General features: G+C 46.7%; 1 protein-coding gene across 2 annotated transcripts in view; it reads left to right on the top strand.

Annotated features, from left to right (window-relative positions):
* The first annotated feature begins 12,935 nt into the window (after positions 1-12,935).
* Positions 12,936-18,885, top strand: part of MB21D1 (Mab-21 domain containing 1) — an 18,558-nt gene continuing 12,608 nt past the window's right edge. For both annotated transcript variants that reach the window (XM_015426381.1, XM_015426380.1), the window contains exon 1: positions 12,936-13,815. In XM_015426381.1, coding sequence (XP_015281867.1) covers positions 13,096-13,815 — 720 coding nt within the window. In that variant the 5' untranslated portion in view covers positions 12,936-13,095. The remainder of the gene's footprint in view (positions 13,816-18,885) is intronic.

Below are 18,885 nucleotides of genomic sequence, written 5' to 3'. Positions count from 1 at the left end.
TATGGGTGTTAAAACTACAAAAGAACTACTGAGGGTGTGGGGGATGGAAGCCCTACTCGTCCCAATACCTGCTGCATGTCCCAGTCCTTTAAACCTATGTATGACAGACAGATAGCCCAAATGAACCTAGAGCTCTTTATGCTAGAAAAGCAGAATACAGATCTATAGCAGGTAGGTGAGTACATGCCCATTCTCAGTCCTTTAACAGTTAGAATTGCCAACAGCCTGGAGGGGGGGGGGAATTCCTTTTATGGATATTATCAACCAGATGACATTTATCTCCCTGCCCATTTCCACATATCAAGCAAGCTCCTATTTAAGGGATATGCTCTCTTTCACTGGGTCTGTTAACAGCCCTAAATATGGTCCAAGTGAAAATAAGCAATTTCTCTTGGTTACATGTCATATTTCAGAGAAAGGATGAGGTAAGAGAATCTTTCTGATGCCTGAACATCTAGCTCTCACTGTTTTACAATTTGGGTTAAAATATGAATTTTAAGTACAGTTGCCATGTTCAGTTCAATGAAGTTTTAGCAAGGTGATTATGATTCATTAGTTGTATATTGAGCAGAAATTTACAATGAGTATCATATTTTTCCCTTCAAGGCATCTCCATGCTAGGAAAAGGAGATATGTATTTCTATATCTATGCCCCATGTATTGCTACAAGCAACCCCCCCCCATCCTGCATGCCTGCCTCTTCTGCATATCTCTGCTAGCCCTCATTTTGTAGGACAAAAAAACCAGGTTGCTTACCTGTAACTGATGATCTTCGAGTGGTCATGTGTGCAGTCACACCTACGGGATTATGCGCCTGCGCTGATCCAAATCACTGATATACAAAGCTCACAATGGGATTTTCGTGCCTCTCTCCCAAGCACGCGTGGGAACCCCACTGTGCATGCCCAAGGGGGCAGGGCGTGGACATTCTGCCAGTTCCTTCTAACTGCTGTCATGTCAATAACTGGAGAAAAGTACTGAAGCGGAGACTTCCGGTTGATGGTGGCGTGTCTGCGGACTCACCTCCCGGACCTCCCGGGGGTGTCTCTGCGCTCCGGCTGAAGGAGGGGACGAGCAGGCTCCCCCCAGAGACCCGATGAAGGGGACCTGGCCAGGGAGCTTTGAGGGGTGGCCTCTTCGATGGCGGAATGCCAGAGAATTGAGGCGCCCCTTTGCTTTGGTGGGTCTTCGTGCCGAGAGGCCGAATGGTACTAGAGACGCTAACCGGGTCGAGCGCAGGAGATCGAGCGCTAAAAATGATGCAAGAAGCGTGGTCGGATGACCAACGTGAGTCAACTGAGAAACGATTTTTAAAAGAAAAAGACGCTCCCCACCCTACCCCACGGAATGGGAAAAAGCGAGCGGGGGGATGCCTCCCATGCACATAAACTGTTAAATGGAAGGGGGGGAGCGAGCAGTAACGCGGAGAAAACTGTCTAGATATACTCACCAGAGAGAAGTAAAGTGGTCAAGCGCATATTCAGAGACTTTTAAAAACTTGCTGAGAGTAAACAAACAGAAAAGATGGCGGGCACGAGGGACAAAGACAAGATTTCGAAAGTAAAAGGACTTGATAGTCCTAAACCAGAAGTGACCACTCAGTTGGCTAAATCTGTAGCTGAATGCATGCGCACTCTGCTGGAGCAACTAAATACTTTCAAAGAGCAGATGTTGGTGGTAACTCAAACAATGACAGCGCAGCAAACCCAAATGAACAATGTGATACAACTAATGAAGCAAGAGAATGAAAAAGTTTAGGAAGTGGCTGCAACAACTCAAAAAGTAAAGAAGAAAGTCCAAAAGCTGGAATTGAAACAAACTTCAATGGAAGATAAATGGCTGCAAATTCAAATGGATAAGGCCAACATGGTCCTTCGCTTCCAGGGTGTGCCAGAAAAATTGGGAGAGAATCTTAAAGAAGTAATGGGTGAACTGCTCGCCCCAGTGATGGAAATGACGGCAGAATCGCTATTAAATAAACGATATGGATGTGGTCTACAGAGCATATTCAGGCTATATAAAAAAGAATAATCTGCCTGGGGACATTGTTGTAAGATTCTCGAAGAGAATAAGGGATGCAATCCTGAAAGCAGTTTCTGGAGAACCCCTGGAAATGGGGAAACATAAGATCAGAATGCTGAAGGATATTCCATTTGACATAAGACAAAGGAGGAAGAAGTATAAAGAGCTGGTGACTTATCTTCAGACAAACTCGATTGGATACAAATGGCTATTTCCGGAAGACGTAACTTTCAAGATGAAGGATAAAAAAGAAAGAATTGACTCTGTTTTTAAAGCCAAAGAGTTTCTAAGGGTTCAGCTGGGAAAATCAGAGGAAGAAGGAATCAGAGGAAGAAGAAAAGGAAGATGACAGCAATTCGAGTGGAGAGCTGGAGTTGGGATCTTCTGGAGAGGACTCTCTGACTGAGCAAGGAGCTGCTGCTCCGAAAAGTCCTTATAAACTGAGGAAGAGACAAGGAAGAGAAAAATAAAGGCTGAAGGACTCTGAATTGTGCCTTGAATTAACTGATACGATGTGATAATTGGTGGGAATTGTCTTTAGACAGTTTAAAAAAATTAAAAGAAAAGGGAAACTGTTTGAAATATTTGACTCAATTCATATTTATTTAAATGAGCTATGACTTAATGTAATTAAGCTTTTTGAAGATCTCCTCTCTTGGGTTTTTAGGTAGTAGTTGGTTTCTTTACTTTCCCCCTCGTATATGTAGTTTCCCCTCCCCTATTTTCTGTAGTATTTTGTAGTCTTATAAAAATAATAATAAAAAAAGAAAAGTACTGAAGCGACAGCAGTGGGGAAGGAAGGGCATGTGATTGCACAGATGACCACTCGAAGATCATCACTTACGGGTAAGCAACCTGTTTATCTTCTTCGTGGTCTCTGTCCATAACACCTATGGGAGATTGAAAAGCAGTGGCTCACCTGGAGGTGGGAGCTGTCGCAAATTCAATGCTCTGCCGACGAAAGGACGAGATTACCAAGGTCCACTCTGTGCCGGTCACGAACATCCACAGCGTAGTGCTTGATGAAAGTGCCCGGAGTAGACCATGTTGCAGCCCTGCAGATCACCGACAGGGAAGCACCCTTCAGAAAGGCCGTAGATGTAGCTAAGAATCTTGTAGAGCGTGCTTGCACAGGCAAAGGTAACGGGCATTTAGCCAACAGGTAGCACAGCTTAATAGTCCCAACAATCCACTTGGAGAGATGTTGTGCCAAAATCTTCTGTCCTGTGGAGTGACTGGAGTAGGAAACAAATAAGTGATTGTCCCTCCTACTTGAACATGTCCTGTCCAGGTAAGAAAGCAGCACCCTCTTAACATCTAGTACATGGAGGAGACGCTGTTGTCCATCTTTTGGGTCAGGAAAGAAACTTGGTAGGAAAATCTCCGAGCTCAGGTGGAATTCAGAAATCACTTTCAGAAGGAAAGAGATGTCAGGTAATTTCACACCTTCCAGTAGGAAGACAAGGAAAGGTGAATCATGATGAAAGGCTATGAGTTCGCTCACCCTGCTGGCTAAGGTAAAGGCAACTAGAAAGGCAGTTTTCCATGCGGCAAGTTTTAGCTCGCAGGTTGCCATTGGCTCAAAGGGTCATCCCATCAGCTGGCACAGCACTAGCAGCAATTCCCACAAGGGTACCGGCACACGGATTGGTGGATATAAGTGTAGGAGACCCTTCAGGAATGTCTTTGAGACCAGCTGAGAGAAAACAGAGAAGCCCTCGAAGCCTGGATGGTAGGTGGAAATAGCGGACAACTACACCCTTATTGAGGAATGCGAGAGGCAGAGGTCGATTCGGGGGGGGGGATCGCGGAGGATCGCAGTTCCCCCGGGTGAGGTGCGGGAGCGGGGCACACGATGAAGCCCCGCCCCCTGCTTCCAGCCACCCCGCTTCCGGCCCTCATTCAGCCAGGAGAGGGCAGGAGAAGAGGGAGGGTAAGTTGCTTCCTCCCCGCCTCTCCCCACCCCTGCCTGCCTGGGGCCAGGGAGGGCCTTGGCGGGACTTACTCGCACTCCCGCCGGCCTTGCAGGTCCACCGCCGGGCCCCTGATGTCAGGGGGTGTGGCATATGCTAATGAGTTATGCTAATGAGTTCCCCTAGCTCTTTTTCTACGAAACGACCCCTGGCGAGAGGCCTTTCACTGCTAGAGAAACTAAAAATTCCAGAATCTGATCCAGGGTGATAGAAGACGGAGACATGCCTGAGGGCTGTAAAAAGGCCAGGAAACTAGACCATTTTCCTTTGTAAGAGCATCTGGTAGAGTTCTTCCTGGCATTGAGTAATACGTTTTTAATACTATTTGAAAAATGTACGTGTCCACAAGAAACACCGTTAGTTTGAGCTTGTGGACCTCGTGGAACAAAAGTGCTCCTCCCTCCGCCAGAAGCAGATCTGGCACTTGTGGAAGAGGGTATCAGGATTTCGTTAGGGAGAGGAGACTGGCGAACCAAGGTTGCCTTGGCCACCAGGGAGCAATCAAAATGCACCTTGTGTGGACCCTCAGAAGTATTTGGACTGTCTGCAGCAGCAGTGGCAGAGAGAGAAACATATATAGGAAGTCCATGTCCCACGGGTAGAGGAGCCCATCTCCCAAGGCCTTGGGATCTTGTGCTCCCCTGCAGCAAAATAGATTGCATTTTGTATTGTGTCGGGTGGCAAACATGTCTATGTGAGGTGTACCCCACTTCTGGAACATGGGGCATAGGTAGGCCCAGTTCAGCTCCCAGTTGTGACGCTGAAAGAGACCCCTGCTGGGCAGGTCTGCATATACATTGGCACTGCCCACAATGTGAGAGGCGATGGGAAATATGTGCAGAGGAATGCACCAGGCCCAAAGGTCCAGAGCTAGGCAACAGAGACTGCGGGAGACTGTTTCTCCTTGACTGTTGATGTAACTGAGTGTCGTTGTATTGTCCGTCAATACAGCCATGGATTTCCCCAGCAGCAGAGGCTGGAAACAATGAAGAGCCAGCTTGATGGTCAGAAGCTCCAAAAAGTTGATATGATTCTTGGAGGTCACAGCGTCCCACTTGTGCCCAATGGAGAGGTCGTTGAGGTGGACACCCCAGCCCCACAGCGAAGCGTCGGTCGTAAGAGTGAGACCAGGAGTAAGGGGATGAAAAGAGACACCTCGTGTCAGATTGTCTGTTAGTGTCCACCAAAGAAGGGAGTCGAGTGCCTCTTGTGATGGGGAGAGACGGACACTGGGTCATTTGTAATGGTTTGAAATGTTGTACGAACCAGAGCTGGAATGGACACATGTGTAGCCTTGTGGAACGAAGGACCACAGTTGTAGCTGCTATCATGCCCAGTAGGCATAGAATTTGGAACACAGGTGATCTGTCTTGGAGCCAAATCTGTTGAGCAAGAGTAGCCAGAGTGAGGACTCGGTCTTAGGGCAGGACTCTATACAAGGCTTTTCCTTGTATAGAGTCGAGTATTGCTCCTATAAATTGCACTCTTTGAGACTAAACTAGGTGCGATTTTTTGTAATTGACCCGGAGACCAAGGCTTCAAAGGACCTCCAAGGCCTGCAACACTTGTTCTGTAAGAAGGTCTCTGGAAGCTGCGACTAGAAGCCAGTGGTCTAGTTACGGGAACACCGTCAGGCCACAGAGGCGGAGATGTGCCACAACGACCACCATCGGTTTGGTGAAGACCCGCGGTGCTGTGCTGAGGCCAAACGGTAGACTCCTGTATTGGTAGTGGCTGCCCCCTATCACAAATCGAAGATACTTTCGATGGGAGGGGTGGATGGTTACATGGAAGTAGGCATCTTCGAGGTCAAGAGTGGCCATCCAACAGCCTTGGGACAGGAGAGGTAGAATGACCTGCAGGGATGTCATCTTGAATTTCTGGCATTGTATATAGGCGTTGAGGCCACGGAGGTCTAAGATCAGCCTCTGTCCGCTGTCCCTTTTGGGTACCATGAAGTATCTGGAATAAAACCCGAGGCCCTGGTGATTTAGAGGCACGGGTTCTATAGCACCCTTCGATAAAAGTGTGGTTACTTCTTTGAGTAGGAATGACGACAGGGGTGTGGTGACTACCCCAGAAAGGGGTGGAAGCTCTATAAACTCGATGGAATAGCCGGTGGTCAAGATGGAACGGACCCATTGGTCCGAAGTAATGGCAGTCCAGGCATGTAAATAAGGGTAGAGACGGGTAGGGTCCGTAAGGGTAGGCAGGACCAAGTCAAAGGCCCTGTTTGTTTGATTTAGGTTGTTTTGGTCTGGTCTGTTGTTGTCCAGTACCGTAACTTTGTCTGGGCTGATAGTGTTGTTTGCTTCCAGACGGATACTGCCGTGGTTTATAGCCCCCGTCTGGTGGTGGTTTATTAAATGGACATCGAAAACTGTTTCGGGACCAAGAACGAGGTTGAAAAGGCTTAGAGGGACCAGAGACTCCTAATGACCTAGACACCTTAATGCTTTTATCCATTTCCTGCAGGGTCAAATCCGTGGAAGCATGGAAGAGCCCTTGGCCATCAAAAGGTAGGTTCTCTATGTAAGCTCTCGTATCAGCAGGGAGCGAGGTGGTTCTGAGCCAGGAATGTCTCCAAAGGGCTACTGCAGAAGACATTGTTTTTGAAAATGTATCTAAGGCATGTTTGGAGGAGTTTATGATTTGTTTGTACCATCCTTTTGCAGTTTCCTGGCCTCTTGATGCTTGTCCTCGGGTACCGATGACAAAAGATTGGTAACACGCGCCCAGAGCGAGAATTCATAACAGCCCATGCATGCGATGTAGTTTGAAGTTTTAATTCCGAGAGCTCCTGCTGAATAAAAACGGCGTCCCATTGAATCTAGTTTTTTACTCTCCTTTTCCGAAGGTGTAGCCAAGCTACGTTTGCTCTTTGAGGAGGATGACATGACCATAGAGTTGGGTTTAGGATGGAGCTGGAGAAATTCAGCCTCCATCTCCTGAATCCGGTACATATGATCCAAGCACTGAGAGGACACTGGAGCAGAACACGGTTTGTCCCATGGAGCCTTAGCTGCCTGGAGTAACACGGACGACATCGGGAGAGCAATCGGTGTGGAGGTGTCTAGTTGTACGACATCGAAGATGGCATCCGACACCGACGGCTGGGGTTGGACAATCAAAAGTCCTAGCAGATTCACCATGCGTTTGATTAACTCTCCATAAGAAGAAATATCTTCAGACAGGGATATAGGGAGGTTGTCCGATACTGCAGGGTTTGGAATTGAAGGGTCTTCGGGCGATCCAGGCTGCTCCGAACCGTCGGTGTCTGAATCGGAGTCCAAAGATCCGGAAGGTGACATCGGTGTCGACACAGATGGAACCTCTGTCACTCGGGTAGGAGTGGGGACCACTGGACCAGTCTGTGATGGTAACGTAGGCCTAGGATGAAGCGGAGAAGGAGAACACAGACAGTCTTCTGGAGGCTTGGAGATGGTCTGGACCTCCGTTGAGGAGAACGAGAACGTCGCGATCTGCGGTCCCAATCTGAATGAGGCCAAGGCGTCCCCCACGGCATGGGTGCTGACATCGGATACAAACCAAACCAGTAAGGCATGTGCTGCCGATGGTCCCACAAAGGTGGCATGGGCGGCTCAAAATAGGTAGGGGAGTGTGGTCTGGACTCCCGCCTGGGCAAACGGTGTAGTCTCGGTCTGGAATGGTAGTATTCAGGGTATCCCTCTGATCGAAACCGATGCTCTTCACGCCTAGGAGATCTGGATCGAGGACACCAATATCGAGAGTCCGGCCAGGATCGACCACTAGCCCAAGAAGAGACCGATGGTGAATAGTCCATATGAGATCTGCGTGGAATCACGACCTCCAACAGAGAGATCAATGTCTTGCAATAATGGAAGCCTCTGATAGCTGCTGTATAGGCGAGTCTAGTAACTCTATCAATGGTATAACAGGCAGCTCCGGTTCAGGAGGGTTGGCGATTTCGAGTTCCGCCCGCTGGATAGGGGGTTGAGCAGAGCCCGGTTTCTTACCAACGCTGCTCATACTGTGAGACTTATGCGTGGTCTTTTTCGAAGCAGACTTCTTCTTGTCGTGCTTCTCCTTCTTGTTCCTCTTAGCCGGGGTTGAGGCTGAGGAAGTCCCTGTCGGTGCCAGATATTTTAAAGACGTACCCACATCCAATGTCGCCTTAGGACGAGGAGGGATCGACATCGACGACTCCGATATCGATGCAGGGTCTGTCCGGTGGACATCTGAAGGGGGCTCTGTAGACATATTGTTGACAGACAAGGGAGCCTTGTGGCCCAGTTTTTGCGGGTCAGATTGGAAAATTTGGCGCAGTGACGGAAAGTCTCTGGGCAATGAGCCTCCCCCAGGCAAATAATACAAAGTTTGCTGCCACACCCGCCACAACTTCTGAAACACCCCCACTTTTTGGGCATAAAACAAAAAGATGGCACAAAAAAGGAAACAGAACAGAAGCCCTCAGATGAGGCAAATTAAAATTTACCTCGGGGGGGGGGGGGAACCACCAGAGGCAGCGGTGACCCTCAAACAAAAAGTCTTTTTTTTTTAGCAGAAGAAGGAAAACAAAAGACAAAAACCACGAAAACTAATGAACACAGTGAGCAATCCCTCAAAGAGAGACAAGTACTTTCTCACCGACTGGCAGAAAACAAACTGTTAACAGCGCGGCGATCAGAAGAGAACTGGCCCCGCCTCCTTGGGCATGCGCAGTGGGGATAGGGTAAAGACTAGTACTGATCACAATCTGAGAAGCTAAAATAATAGATCTTTTAACCTATTAGTACAGGTTATACATGGAGCTGCGGTGGCCTCCCGAAGATGTTCGCAGTCTCCATCTGCTTCCAGATGGAGACTGCCATGGTTTATAGCCTTCGTCTTGTGGTGGTTTATTAAATGGACATTGAAAACTGTTTCAGGACCAAGAACGAGGTAAAAAAGGCTTAGGGGGACCAGAGACTCCTAATGACCTAGATGCCTTAATGCTTTTATCCATTTCCTGCAGGGCCGAATCTGTGGAAGCACGGAAGAGCCCTTGGCCATCAAAAGGTAGGTCCTCTAGGTAAACTCTTGTATCAGGAGGGAGCGAGGTGGTGAGCTTTGTATATCCCGTTGTGAGCTTTGTATATCACCGATTCAGATCAACACAGATCAACACAGGTGCATAATCCCATAGGTGTAATGCACAGAGACCATGAAGAAGATCTGTAAACAGGAAAGACCCAGGTTCAAAAACTTCCCCTTGCCTGAAAAGTTGCTGAGCAGCTTCCTCTATGACCACTGCATGATGGTTTCTGACTGGATGGTATGGAGTTGTTTTCTGTTGCCCCAGAAGGTCAGACTAGTACCAATGGGTTGAAATTAAATCAGAAAGGTTTTCGGCTAAACATTAGGAAGAACTTCCTGACAGAGTGGTTCCTCAGTGGAACAGACTTCCTCGGGAGGTGGTGGGCTCTCCTTCTTTGGAGGTTTTCAAACAGAGGCAGATTTTGTGAACTTAGGCAGCTCATGAGAGGGAGGGCAGGAAGGGCTGCCTCAGTTCTTAGTTTTTGTGGCCCTTTCTTACACGTCCAGGGAAATGCTGATTGCCACTTTCGAGTCAGGAAGCAATTTTTCTCCAGGCCAGTTTGGCCAGGGATCCTGGAGGTTTTTTTGTCATCTTCTGGGTGTGGAACAGCAGTCACTGCAGGTATGAAGGGGGAGGTATTTGTGAATTTCCTGCCTTGTACAGGGGGTTGGGCTAGATGACCCTGGAGATCCCTTCCAACTCTATGATTCTATGATTCACATCTGCAACACAGGGATTCTATCAAGGAGCTGAAAGGATGTCCAAGGTCAAGTATGCCAAGTTTCTCTCCCCCCTTCCAGGTCAGTTTGGCCTTGGATCCTGGAGGTTGGGTCCCTCCCCCCATCTTCTGGATGTGGAATAGTGGTCACTGTGGGTGTAGAGGGGGAGATATTTGTGAATTTCCTGCATTGTGCAGGAGGTTGGACTAGATGATCCTGGAAGTTTCTTCCAACTCCATGATTCTAATGCCTTTTCTTTATATTGCCACCTCCATAGCACTTTTATTCAGAGGATTACTGCTTCTTAATGTAAAGGTTCTATTTTGTTTGAATTTCCATTTATCATTGGGCCTTCCAGAGAAGGGGATGGATAATCCTGTTTTTTTAAGCACAAAGTTACCAAACGTTAGAAAAACAAAAGGGTCTGGGTAGGCGAGGCCCGCCATTTGCGGGGCCAGGCGGGGGAGGAGGAGGCTGGCCAGGCACCAGGCCGGGAGGGGGTGGGACCAGGCAAGTGGCGGGAAGGTAGGCGCCTCCCCTCCCTCTCCGGGCCAATCGCTGGGCAGCGGGGTGGCCGGAGGGAGAGGCCCGGGTATACGTGACCCGGGCCACTCGCCATCCTCACCCCCCTTTTCGTAAGGTTCTATTTTGTTTGAATTTTCATTTATCATTGGGCCTTCCAGAGAAGGGGACGGATAATCCTGTTTTTTTAAGCACAAAGTTACCAAACGTTAGAATCAAGTGCAGGCCAACTGAAAGACATGCTAGGTTTCTTTTCCCAGACATCTTTACTCAGACAAGTATTTTTTCCCTTTTGTTTATGAGAATACAACTGTTTTTTTCCCAACACTCCAACCACAGTAGAGTGTTCTGGCAAGTTTCCTCCATTAACAGAACAATTAGGATTTTGGCATTTGTGATTGCTGCTAACAAGAAGGTGCCACAGGAGCTTTTATTTCCATTTCTTCTTAAGCTTTTACTGCCTGCTGTGGTCCCCATAGGCTTTGCAAAAAGGCTTAACATATGGAAATGGGTAGCTGGAGCTTTTAATGGCATGGAGAGAAATAATAGTACTTGGTGAATAACATCCCATGCATGAAACCTCTATTACAGGACATTTCCCCCCTCCAGGTATTTGGTAATTATTCCCTGCCTTCCCCTATTACCAATAGGCTGTTCCCTGCAATTGCAGAGGTACAAGAGGTGAAGCAGGGTGACAGATAGGTGTGTACTCTTTAGATTTAAGCAGGAGAATAACGGACCTGCTGATGACTTGGCAACCCGATCGAACAATGCAGAACATTTAAATATCTCTGAGTAACCTTCACGGAGACTCTGAATTGGAAAAACCATCTTGCATCAGTAAAAGCCTCAGCATTAAGAATGGTAGGATCAATTGTACATTTTTTTCACACGAAGGGCGGCCGTCTGATTGACCCAGCATTGAAATTATTCAACAGCAAGGTCATCTCCCATCTCTTATATGGAATTGAAGTTTGGGGCTGGAAGGCGGATATTTTGGCTAATTTGGAGGTAATCCAAAATCAATTTATGAGGCGAATTCTAGCTTTGCCCAGAGGTACTCCCACATCTGTAATGAGAGCTGAACTGGGACTTCCCTCTGTGAAGGCCCAGGCACACCTGGCGGTTATAAAATACTGGAAAAAGAACACACCTCCGAGCTCCAATCCTATAAGGCTATATAAGCCATCAATCAGACAACTTCCATTTTGGTAAAGACCCTAGCCGTTCTAACGTTCTTAATACTATCATTCAAAGATATACTATTCCAGACGGCCTTCTCAGGCTCTCAGCTGAGAATTCACATCTTAGGGACTGCATATAGGAGGCTGATGCAATGATCAATCGTTCTCTAAAGTGGCTCCCTGGTATAAATATTGCAAATTTGACCACCGCAGGTCGAGTTACCTAGTTAATATCTCTAACTATAACCTCAGAGTGTCCTTTACAGCTTTGCGATTCCAAACTATGAAAACAGCCCTTTTGGCTGGCCATTATTTGCATACTCCAAAAGAGCAATGTCTCTGCATTTGTGTTTTGCCAGAGGTGGAGGACATTCCTTACTACATGCTCTATTGTCGGCTTTACAGCACTCCAAGAGAGAAATTTTTAGTAGGAATTCTATTAGGTATGCAAGCACTCCCAGAAACCGAGAAGATTGTGTTCCTGCTGTCAGATAAAGATGCTTATCTATCCCATAGAGTTTCCCTGTTTGCTGTAGCAGCATCCAAGACTAGATCTAAGGGGCAGGCGACTTGATGGTGATCAAACCTGTTTTATTCTTCTTTTATCACAGACTAGTAGTTAATTTTAACCCGGTCACTAAGGTTGTATTTTAATGTTTTATGAATGCTCTGCTGTATTTTGTAATGGCCAATGGCTAAATACAATAAATTACTTGACTTGACTAGTCTGACAGACATACTGGAATTTGATCAATTGAGACACTGCCACAGACAGGGTTCCCGACAGTCTGGAGGGGGGGGAAAATGGACGTCCTGCCTCTTCTTTTTTTTTAACAATTTTTTATTTTTTATTTTATATAAACAATATAACAATGATTCTTTCAGTTTTACAATTTGTTCTTCACTTTTAACAACAACTAAAAACATACATAATATAATAAACCAACAAACTGCCTGATCATTACATAGCTTATGACGTCCTGCCTTTTTAACAGAAGGGGGTGGACTTCAGCTGCTCATTTCCCATAGGTAAACCTCTGCTAAGGAGACAGGACATTTTTCTCTTGGCCCTGACAACTCTATCTGACAACGCGAGCTCATTAAAGGTGATGCTATAATACCTCTGTTGATCTTGAAAAGGTGATAAGACTCTTTGGCTGCTATAGAGTAACACCGCTACTGTTTTCTAATTTCCCGCGCAAATCTGTCATGACAATAATGAGCTGGGTCAAGTAGCCAAGCTTAAATCTGTGTTTGAGGAAGAAGACAGTGGGTGTGGGAGGGCTTCTCGGAAACCTCCTCGTCATGAATTGGTTTCGTTTCTCCACGAGAAAGAGCCCGGTCGTGGAGTTAAGCGCGCACAGATGAGACAGGAAGCGACGGAGAACCGGTTTGGCTAGCTATCATCAGAAGAGTTTAGACTGCTGCTGGTAAGTCCCAGCCGAGTTCTGGCCCTCTCGTAGGGGTCTCAAGGCGCCAAACGTCCTCAGGTGGTGTGATGTATGTATCTATCTCAGACCGACACTGGACTTTCTTGGCGGCCTCCCATCCAAGTCCTGGGATGTGAACAGATAGGGCTAGCCTGGTCATAATTTTCAGCGGCAAAGTGTACTTCTATGGATCGGAAGCCAGCCGAAAAAGGACAAGGAGCGAGAAAAGCTATCGCTGCTGTCCAGCCAGCGCCGGAGGATGACGCCGCCAAGCCCGCTGCAGCCTCCAAGGGGAGAGGAAGAGGGCAGGAACCTTCTTCCGACTGCCCTGGCAAAGCCAAGACATCGCTCGTGAACCAAGGGAAAGGATCCGGCCACAGCGGGAAAGAAAGTGCCCCTAGGGGAAGGAAAACGTCCCTGGAGAACAGCACCCCCGGCGCCGAGAAATGTGACCGCCCGGCAGGAAAAAGTGATAATCCCCCAGGGGACGAAGGCGCTTTGCAGAAGCGGGAGCGTCACCTCCAGGCGAAGGCGTTTGAACCGGAGAAGGCAGACGTTGCCTCGGGAGCTGTTTCCCGGGAGAAGAACCGTCTCCCTGATGGGGAGAAAAAAGAAGCTCCCCATCGAGGGAAAAAAGCGTCCCAGAAGGCGCGCCCTCCCCCAGCAAAGGAGCCGCCGGAGCAAGGAAGGGCCGAAGCTGTGCCCAGAGGGCCGCCCCCTCCACAGGGCATCTCCTTGAGACAAGTGCTGGAAAGGCTCACCTTGCGCAGAGTAGAGATTTCGGATGCCTCCCGGCGGGTTAATTCAGTTAGAGACCTTTTGGTGGAAGCCATCAGAAAGAGGCTGTACTTAAGCTCTAACTCTGTTCAGATAGTAGGCACCGGCAGCTACTACGAGCACCTCAAGGTAAATGGGAGGCATCACTGGTTTTCAAACGGGGTCTAGAAGTGGGAGACGCGGTCTATATTTGTCAAGGTGAAAGAGTGGTTGCTGTACTCTCCGATGGCGGGTGGGGTTAACTCTTTTACCGGCTACATTTTCTCGGTAGAAGCCGACCCTCTCCTAACTCTGTGGGCGATTCTGTATTCTCTGCATTGCATGCTCCTCTCTCTTTCCTTGATCATCGGATTTTATGGTGTCCTCTAGACTATGTAGCTTTCGCTTCGTTTGATCATCGGGTATTTATGGTACCTTCTGCATAGATTTATGGCCGTTCAGGGGTGACTTTGCAGTCAGTAGGGTATTGTCCCCTGGTATCTGAATGTGGTTTTTGAGCTGCACTTTTTCCTCCCAGTTGAGAAAATGTGGAGAATGCTAGAAGCAGAATCGCCCAATATTATTAGCCCTAGTTGTGGGGAAATGACAGCCAGCCCTTTGTGTTCCTCCCGAAACTAATAACAGCTTGGGTGGGGCAAAGTGTACATATTGCAAAAACTACTTTTTTTTACTTTAAAAACTTGTCAGGAGATTGATAACTGATTGAGCCCAGCAGGGCCTTCCAGCTCTACAATTAACACCAGTAGTGTTTCATCCCAGATGCTGAGATTAAGGACTGATTCCGGCTCCTTTTGTAATTTACCTTTCCAAAGTGGTTCAGAGCTATAATTCAGTAAATATGCTTTCCATAAAACAAGCACCATTAATACAAATTAAGATAACAATTCAAAAGCAGCGGATAGGCTGGGTATCTTGTTGGTAGGATGGTGATGTTGCATGCATTTGCACCTTTCTTGGAAAGGGAGGTAGGAATGTTAGGCTGGCAACATAGGACACCCCTATTAGAAGCATTTTTTGTCTTGGCCAGAGGAAGACTAGAGTATGGGATTCTCCATTGTGATTTCCATGGGGGCCATGGCACCTGCCAGTACTTCCCCTGATGCCCACCCAGCTTTTCTGAAAGTGGGTGGGGGCCATTGTAAGGCAGGGCAGTTATTGGCCTTCTAGGGCTGCACCCAGGCTTCTGGTTCCATTCACCTTCAGGCCTTCTTTGTATCTCTCTGCTTTCTGGGGTGGGTGGGTTTCATTTATTTTTTAAAATTCTCCTTCTGTAATTCTTTTGCAAAGCAAGAAGGAAGGTATCATGTTTGGCTCAGCCTCCAGTGCTGGCCATCTTGGGTTGGTGTGGGTCCCCTCCCTCCCAGAATTCCAAAGGCGCCTTCAGGCTCAAAAAGCCTGGGGATCTCTACTATAGCATTTTGGAATCAGTAAAATATCAATTATTAACACATTTTGGATTTTAATGATTGCTTTGGGTTTCAGAGTTCTTAATAATGAATTCAGTTTGTAGTCACACATCTGTTTTAGCTCTTAGTGTCCTGGGGAAGAATATATTTGCTCAAGCACATTTTGAGGATCAGATGTGCTTACAGTCCATCTCATTCCATCAAGAGAGCTACTTGTGCTGGTAATACCTTGCGTGTTCTTGATTGATAGGGGCAGGACTAGCATGGATCCTCTACATGGTTAACTTTTTGCTTTGGGCCTAGAAATGTGAAAGCCTGGAAGAAAACCATCTTTTTTCCCAAGGTCTTTCCCAATTTTTTCCCAGTAGAAATATGGGGAACTTTTAGAAAGCGCTGGAAGGAACTATTATACATTGGAATGAGTGAAATGTTCTACAACAGCAAAGGTTACAGCAGTTTTCTGTTTTCTCTAATTTAGTATTGGGTGTATTTGCAGTTTTGTTTGTAGAAAACAAAGGCATTTATACTCTTAAATTTCAGAAGTAAACAAATTGATATAATTTTATATGCTAATTTATAAACAATGTGTTTTTGTTGTTATTGCAGCAAAACAGGTTTATATTTGATAGAAATGTAATGCTTATTTCAATTTTTCTCCAGAATTGTTTTTCTGGGGGAAATGTCTTTTTTTCTGGAAATGTCAACTTTTCTGGAAATCTTGTATCTCTTTTCCAGAGTAGTATAACTATGGCCAAGTTTGACATTTTCCCCTCCCTGTAAGGAATACTTTGTTTTTAAGACCTATATCATATATCTCTACAGATCAGACTAAGAACCAATGGAAAAGCTGAACATTTATTTTATTTACATTATTTATAGTCCGCCTTTGTTACTGGGACTGAAGGCAGATTACACAAAGTGTAAACAAGATGAGACATTCAGTAAACAATGCAATAGGCTTTCGGTTGTAGAACCAACTAGGCCTAGAAAACAGAACTGAGGCAACACGTAAGTGTTAAGGATGTTGGCAGGGTTCAGGAAATAATCCAATCCATGCTTTGGAGTTCAGTTTCACTGAATTTACTGCGACAGGATTTTGCAGAAAGACAATAACTGACTGCAGGCTATTAATGCAACAGAGAGGCCTTCAGAGCACAGGCACTAGCAGATACTAACACAGAGAAGAGAGAGAGAACGAGAGGTAGGCTGAACTACAAGAGAAAAATTCAATACATCCTAAACTTTAGAGAATGCACCACAGCTCCCCCTAGGGTACACGTGGACTAAACTACTCTTTCAGCAGCATTCACAGTAAGTAGACTCTTCGCAGGCTGTTGCTTCTCTAACAAAGATAACACATTAAATGATGCAAAATTACAGAACATGATCCAATTTACAGCCAACTGTACATAGAAGTATAGACTACAATCCCTAATAATTTATCCCAGTAATGTTGTGAAGCATTTTGTGGAGCTGCGGTGGCTCAAGTGGTTAAGATGCTGAACTGCAGGCTGTGGAAGGTCGGTAGTTCGGCAGTTCGAGACCCGAGTTGCCGCATGACGGAGTGAGCTCCCGTCTCTAGTTCCAGCTCCTGCCAACCTAGCAGTTTGAAAGCAAGAAATTGCAAGTAGATAAATAGGTACCACTTCGGTGGGAAGGTAACAGCGATCTGTGCGCCTTGGTGTTTAGTCATGCCGGCCACATGACCACGGAAATGTCTTCGGACAGCGCTGGCTCTTCGACTTTGAAACGGAGATGAGCACCGCAACCCTAGAGTCGGATTCGACTGGCTGTCGAGCAAGGGAACCTTTACCTTACCCTGTTGCCTGCGTAGAAAAACCCTTTTGAATATTTCAGTTTTGTATAGTTGGCAGAAAGACAGGAGAGTGGGAGCCCTTCCTGACCTTCTCACGCAGGCCATTCCACAAGGCAGGGGCCACAACAGAGAAGGCATGTGTATGAGCAGATGTTGATTTTGCCCATGGCGCCTGCAGAAGGCTGTGCCTGGGTGAGCAAAGCTGTCCTGAGGGAGCACAGGGGGAGAGATGGTCTGGCAGATATGAGGGCCCAAGGCCATGAAGGGCTTTATGTATGACAGTCAATACTTTAAATTGAGCCCAGAAACTCATGGGCAGCCATTGGGGTGACTAGAATGGGAGTAATATGCATACTTCTAGCTCGTGATAATAGCTGAGCTGTGGCATTCTGCATCTGAATTGATTTTGAGAGGAAACCAATGTACAGTGCACTACAGTAGTCTAGTCTCAACATTACCATGGCATGGATTGGGGTGGCCAGATCAGCCTTCTCAAGGTAAGGGGCTGTTTTTCAAGCTAGGCTGAATAGAAAGAAAGCCTCCCCCCCAATTGCACTAACTTGCATAACACAAGTTCTGCCTTATAATGGTGATCAAAAGGCCAAACTAGCTGTGACAGCTTCCTTGTTTCTGGGATGGGGCTGCTACCACCATTTTAAAGCCTAAAATGGGAGATTTTAAAATTCTGTGAGGGCCCAATCAAGCCACCCCACAATGGGATGAGCTGTTCTTGTCGTTCCCCCCCCCCCATGCCTTTTCAAGCGCCAAAACAGCTGTAGGGGAGCATAGATAATGTGAGATTGCCTACCTGCAGCATGAAGTGGTACAGTCCATTTTGTCGCTTTAGCACCCTGCTGCTTCATTATTCTACCATTTGTAAGACAGGTCTACATGTTTAAAATCCTCTGATCTGATTTTCTAGGTATCTGAGTGCAGAGTGGTAGACCCTGGTACTTTTCCAGCTTTAGAAAGCAGAACCATTTCCCATAAACCTGCATCCTGATAATGTTTACTCTGTAGGCTTGCCAGTCCCCAGGTGGGGGTGCGGGATTCCCAAATTTCATGAGCTCCTTTCCCCTGCCAGCCAGCAGGGAAGCCCTGTTTACAAACAGCAGCCACCAGTGGCCACCTCACACCCTCCTTGCCTGCAAGATTTAAAGGGACCTCCAGCTGATTGGCAGGAGCATGTGGACTGGTGATCAGCTGGAGAGCCCTTTAAATCTTGCAGGGGGGAGGGGTGGCCGCCAGCATACACCTGAACTCCAAGTGGCAAATTTGCCATTTGGAGTTTAGGCGTGGGCAGCCCCAGCTCACAAAAAACCATTTAAACGGAAGGTTCCCTTTAAATGGTTTTTAGCAAGTGGGGGCCACCTGCACCTGAATTCCAAGCAGCAAATTCACTAGTTTTTGCAGGTGGGCACTGCCAGTACCTTCCAAGGGGCTGTGTTCCCAACGTGATGATATCACTTATGCATAATGTCATCACATCAGGGACATCCCCTCTCCCTCCTGGAATGCCCCAACAAAGCCCCCCGCTGGCAGCAAGATACAACCTGGCAGTCCTATTACCCTAGAATAATTTGCTGCAGCTTATTTGGGAAGGGTTTAGTATGGTTCTGTAAAACATGTCAAATACAATATATAAAACAACACTTAAATTCATTTGTAAATTAGTAGTGTTTGTATAATGCATCTGTTCTTTTCATAGGGCAGGTATTTTGTATGGCACAAGTCCTTTTGTTGGTCCTAATGGAAACAAATTTGTATATTGCCCACATGGGGAACATAACCAAATGTGATAAACATCACAACAATGAAGGTGGACACCACATCAATGAAGGTGGACACATTTAGTTTTGCCTACTGAATTGTCCAGCTAATCAAGAATATTGACTATTTAAAATTTAAAAAGCTGAGGTTAATATAGTGCAGTTCATTATTTTCATTAACTGCTTTCCAAATAATGAACCTAGCATA

This window comes from Gekko japonicus, unplaced genomic scaffold (assembly GCF_001447785.1).
Source record: "Gekko japonicus isolate JY-2015 unplaced genomic scaffold, Gekko_japonicus_V1.1 scaffold742, whole genome shotgun sequence".
In the NCBI taxonomy this organism is placed as follows: Eukaryota; Metazoa; Chordata; class Lepidosauria; order Squamata; family Gekkonidae; genus Gekko; species Gekko japonicus.
This window is presented reverse-complemented; position numbering and strand designations above follow the sequence as displayed.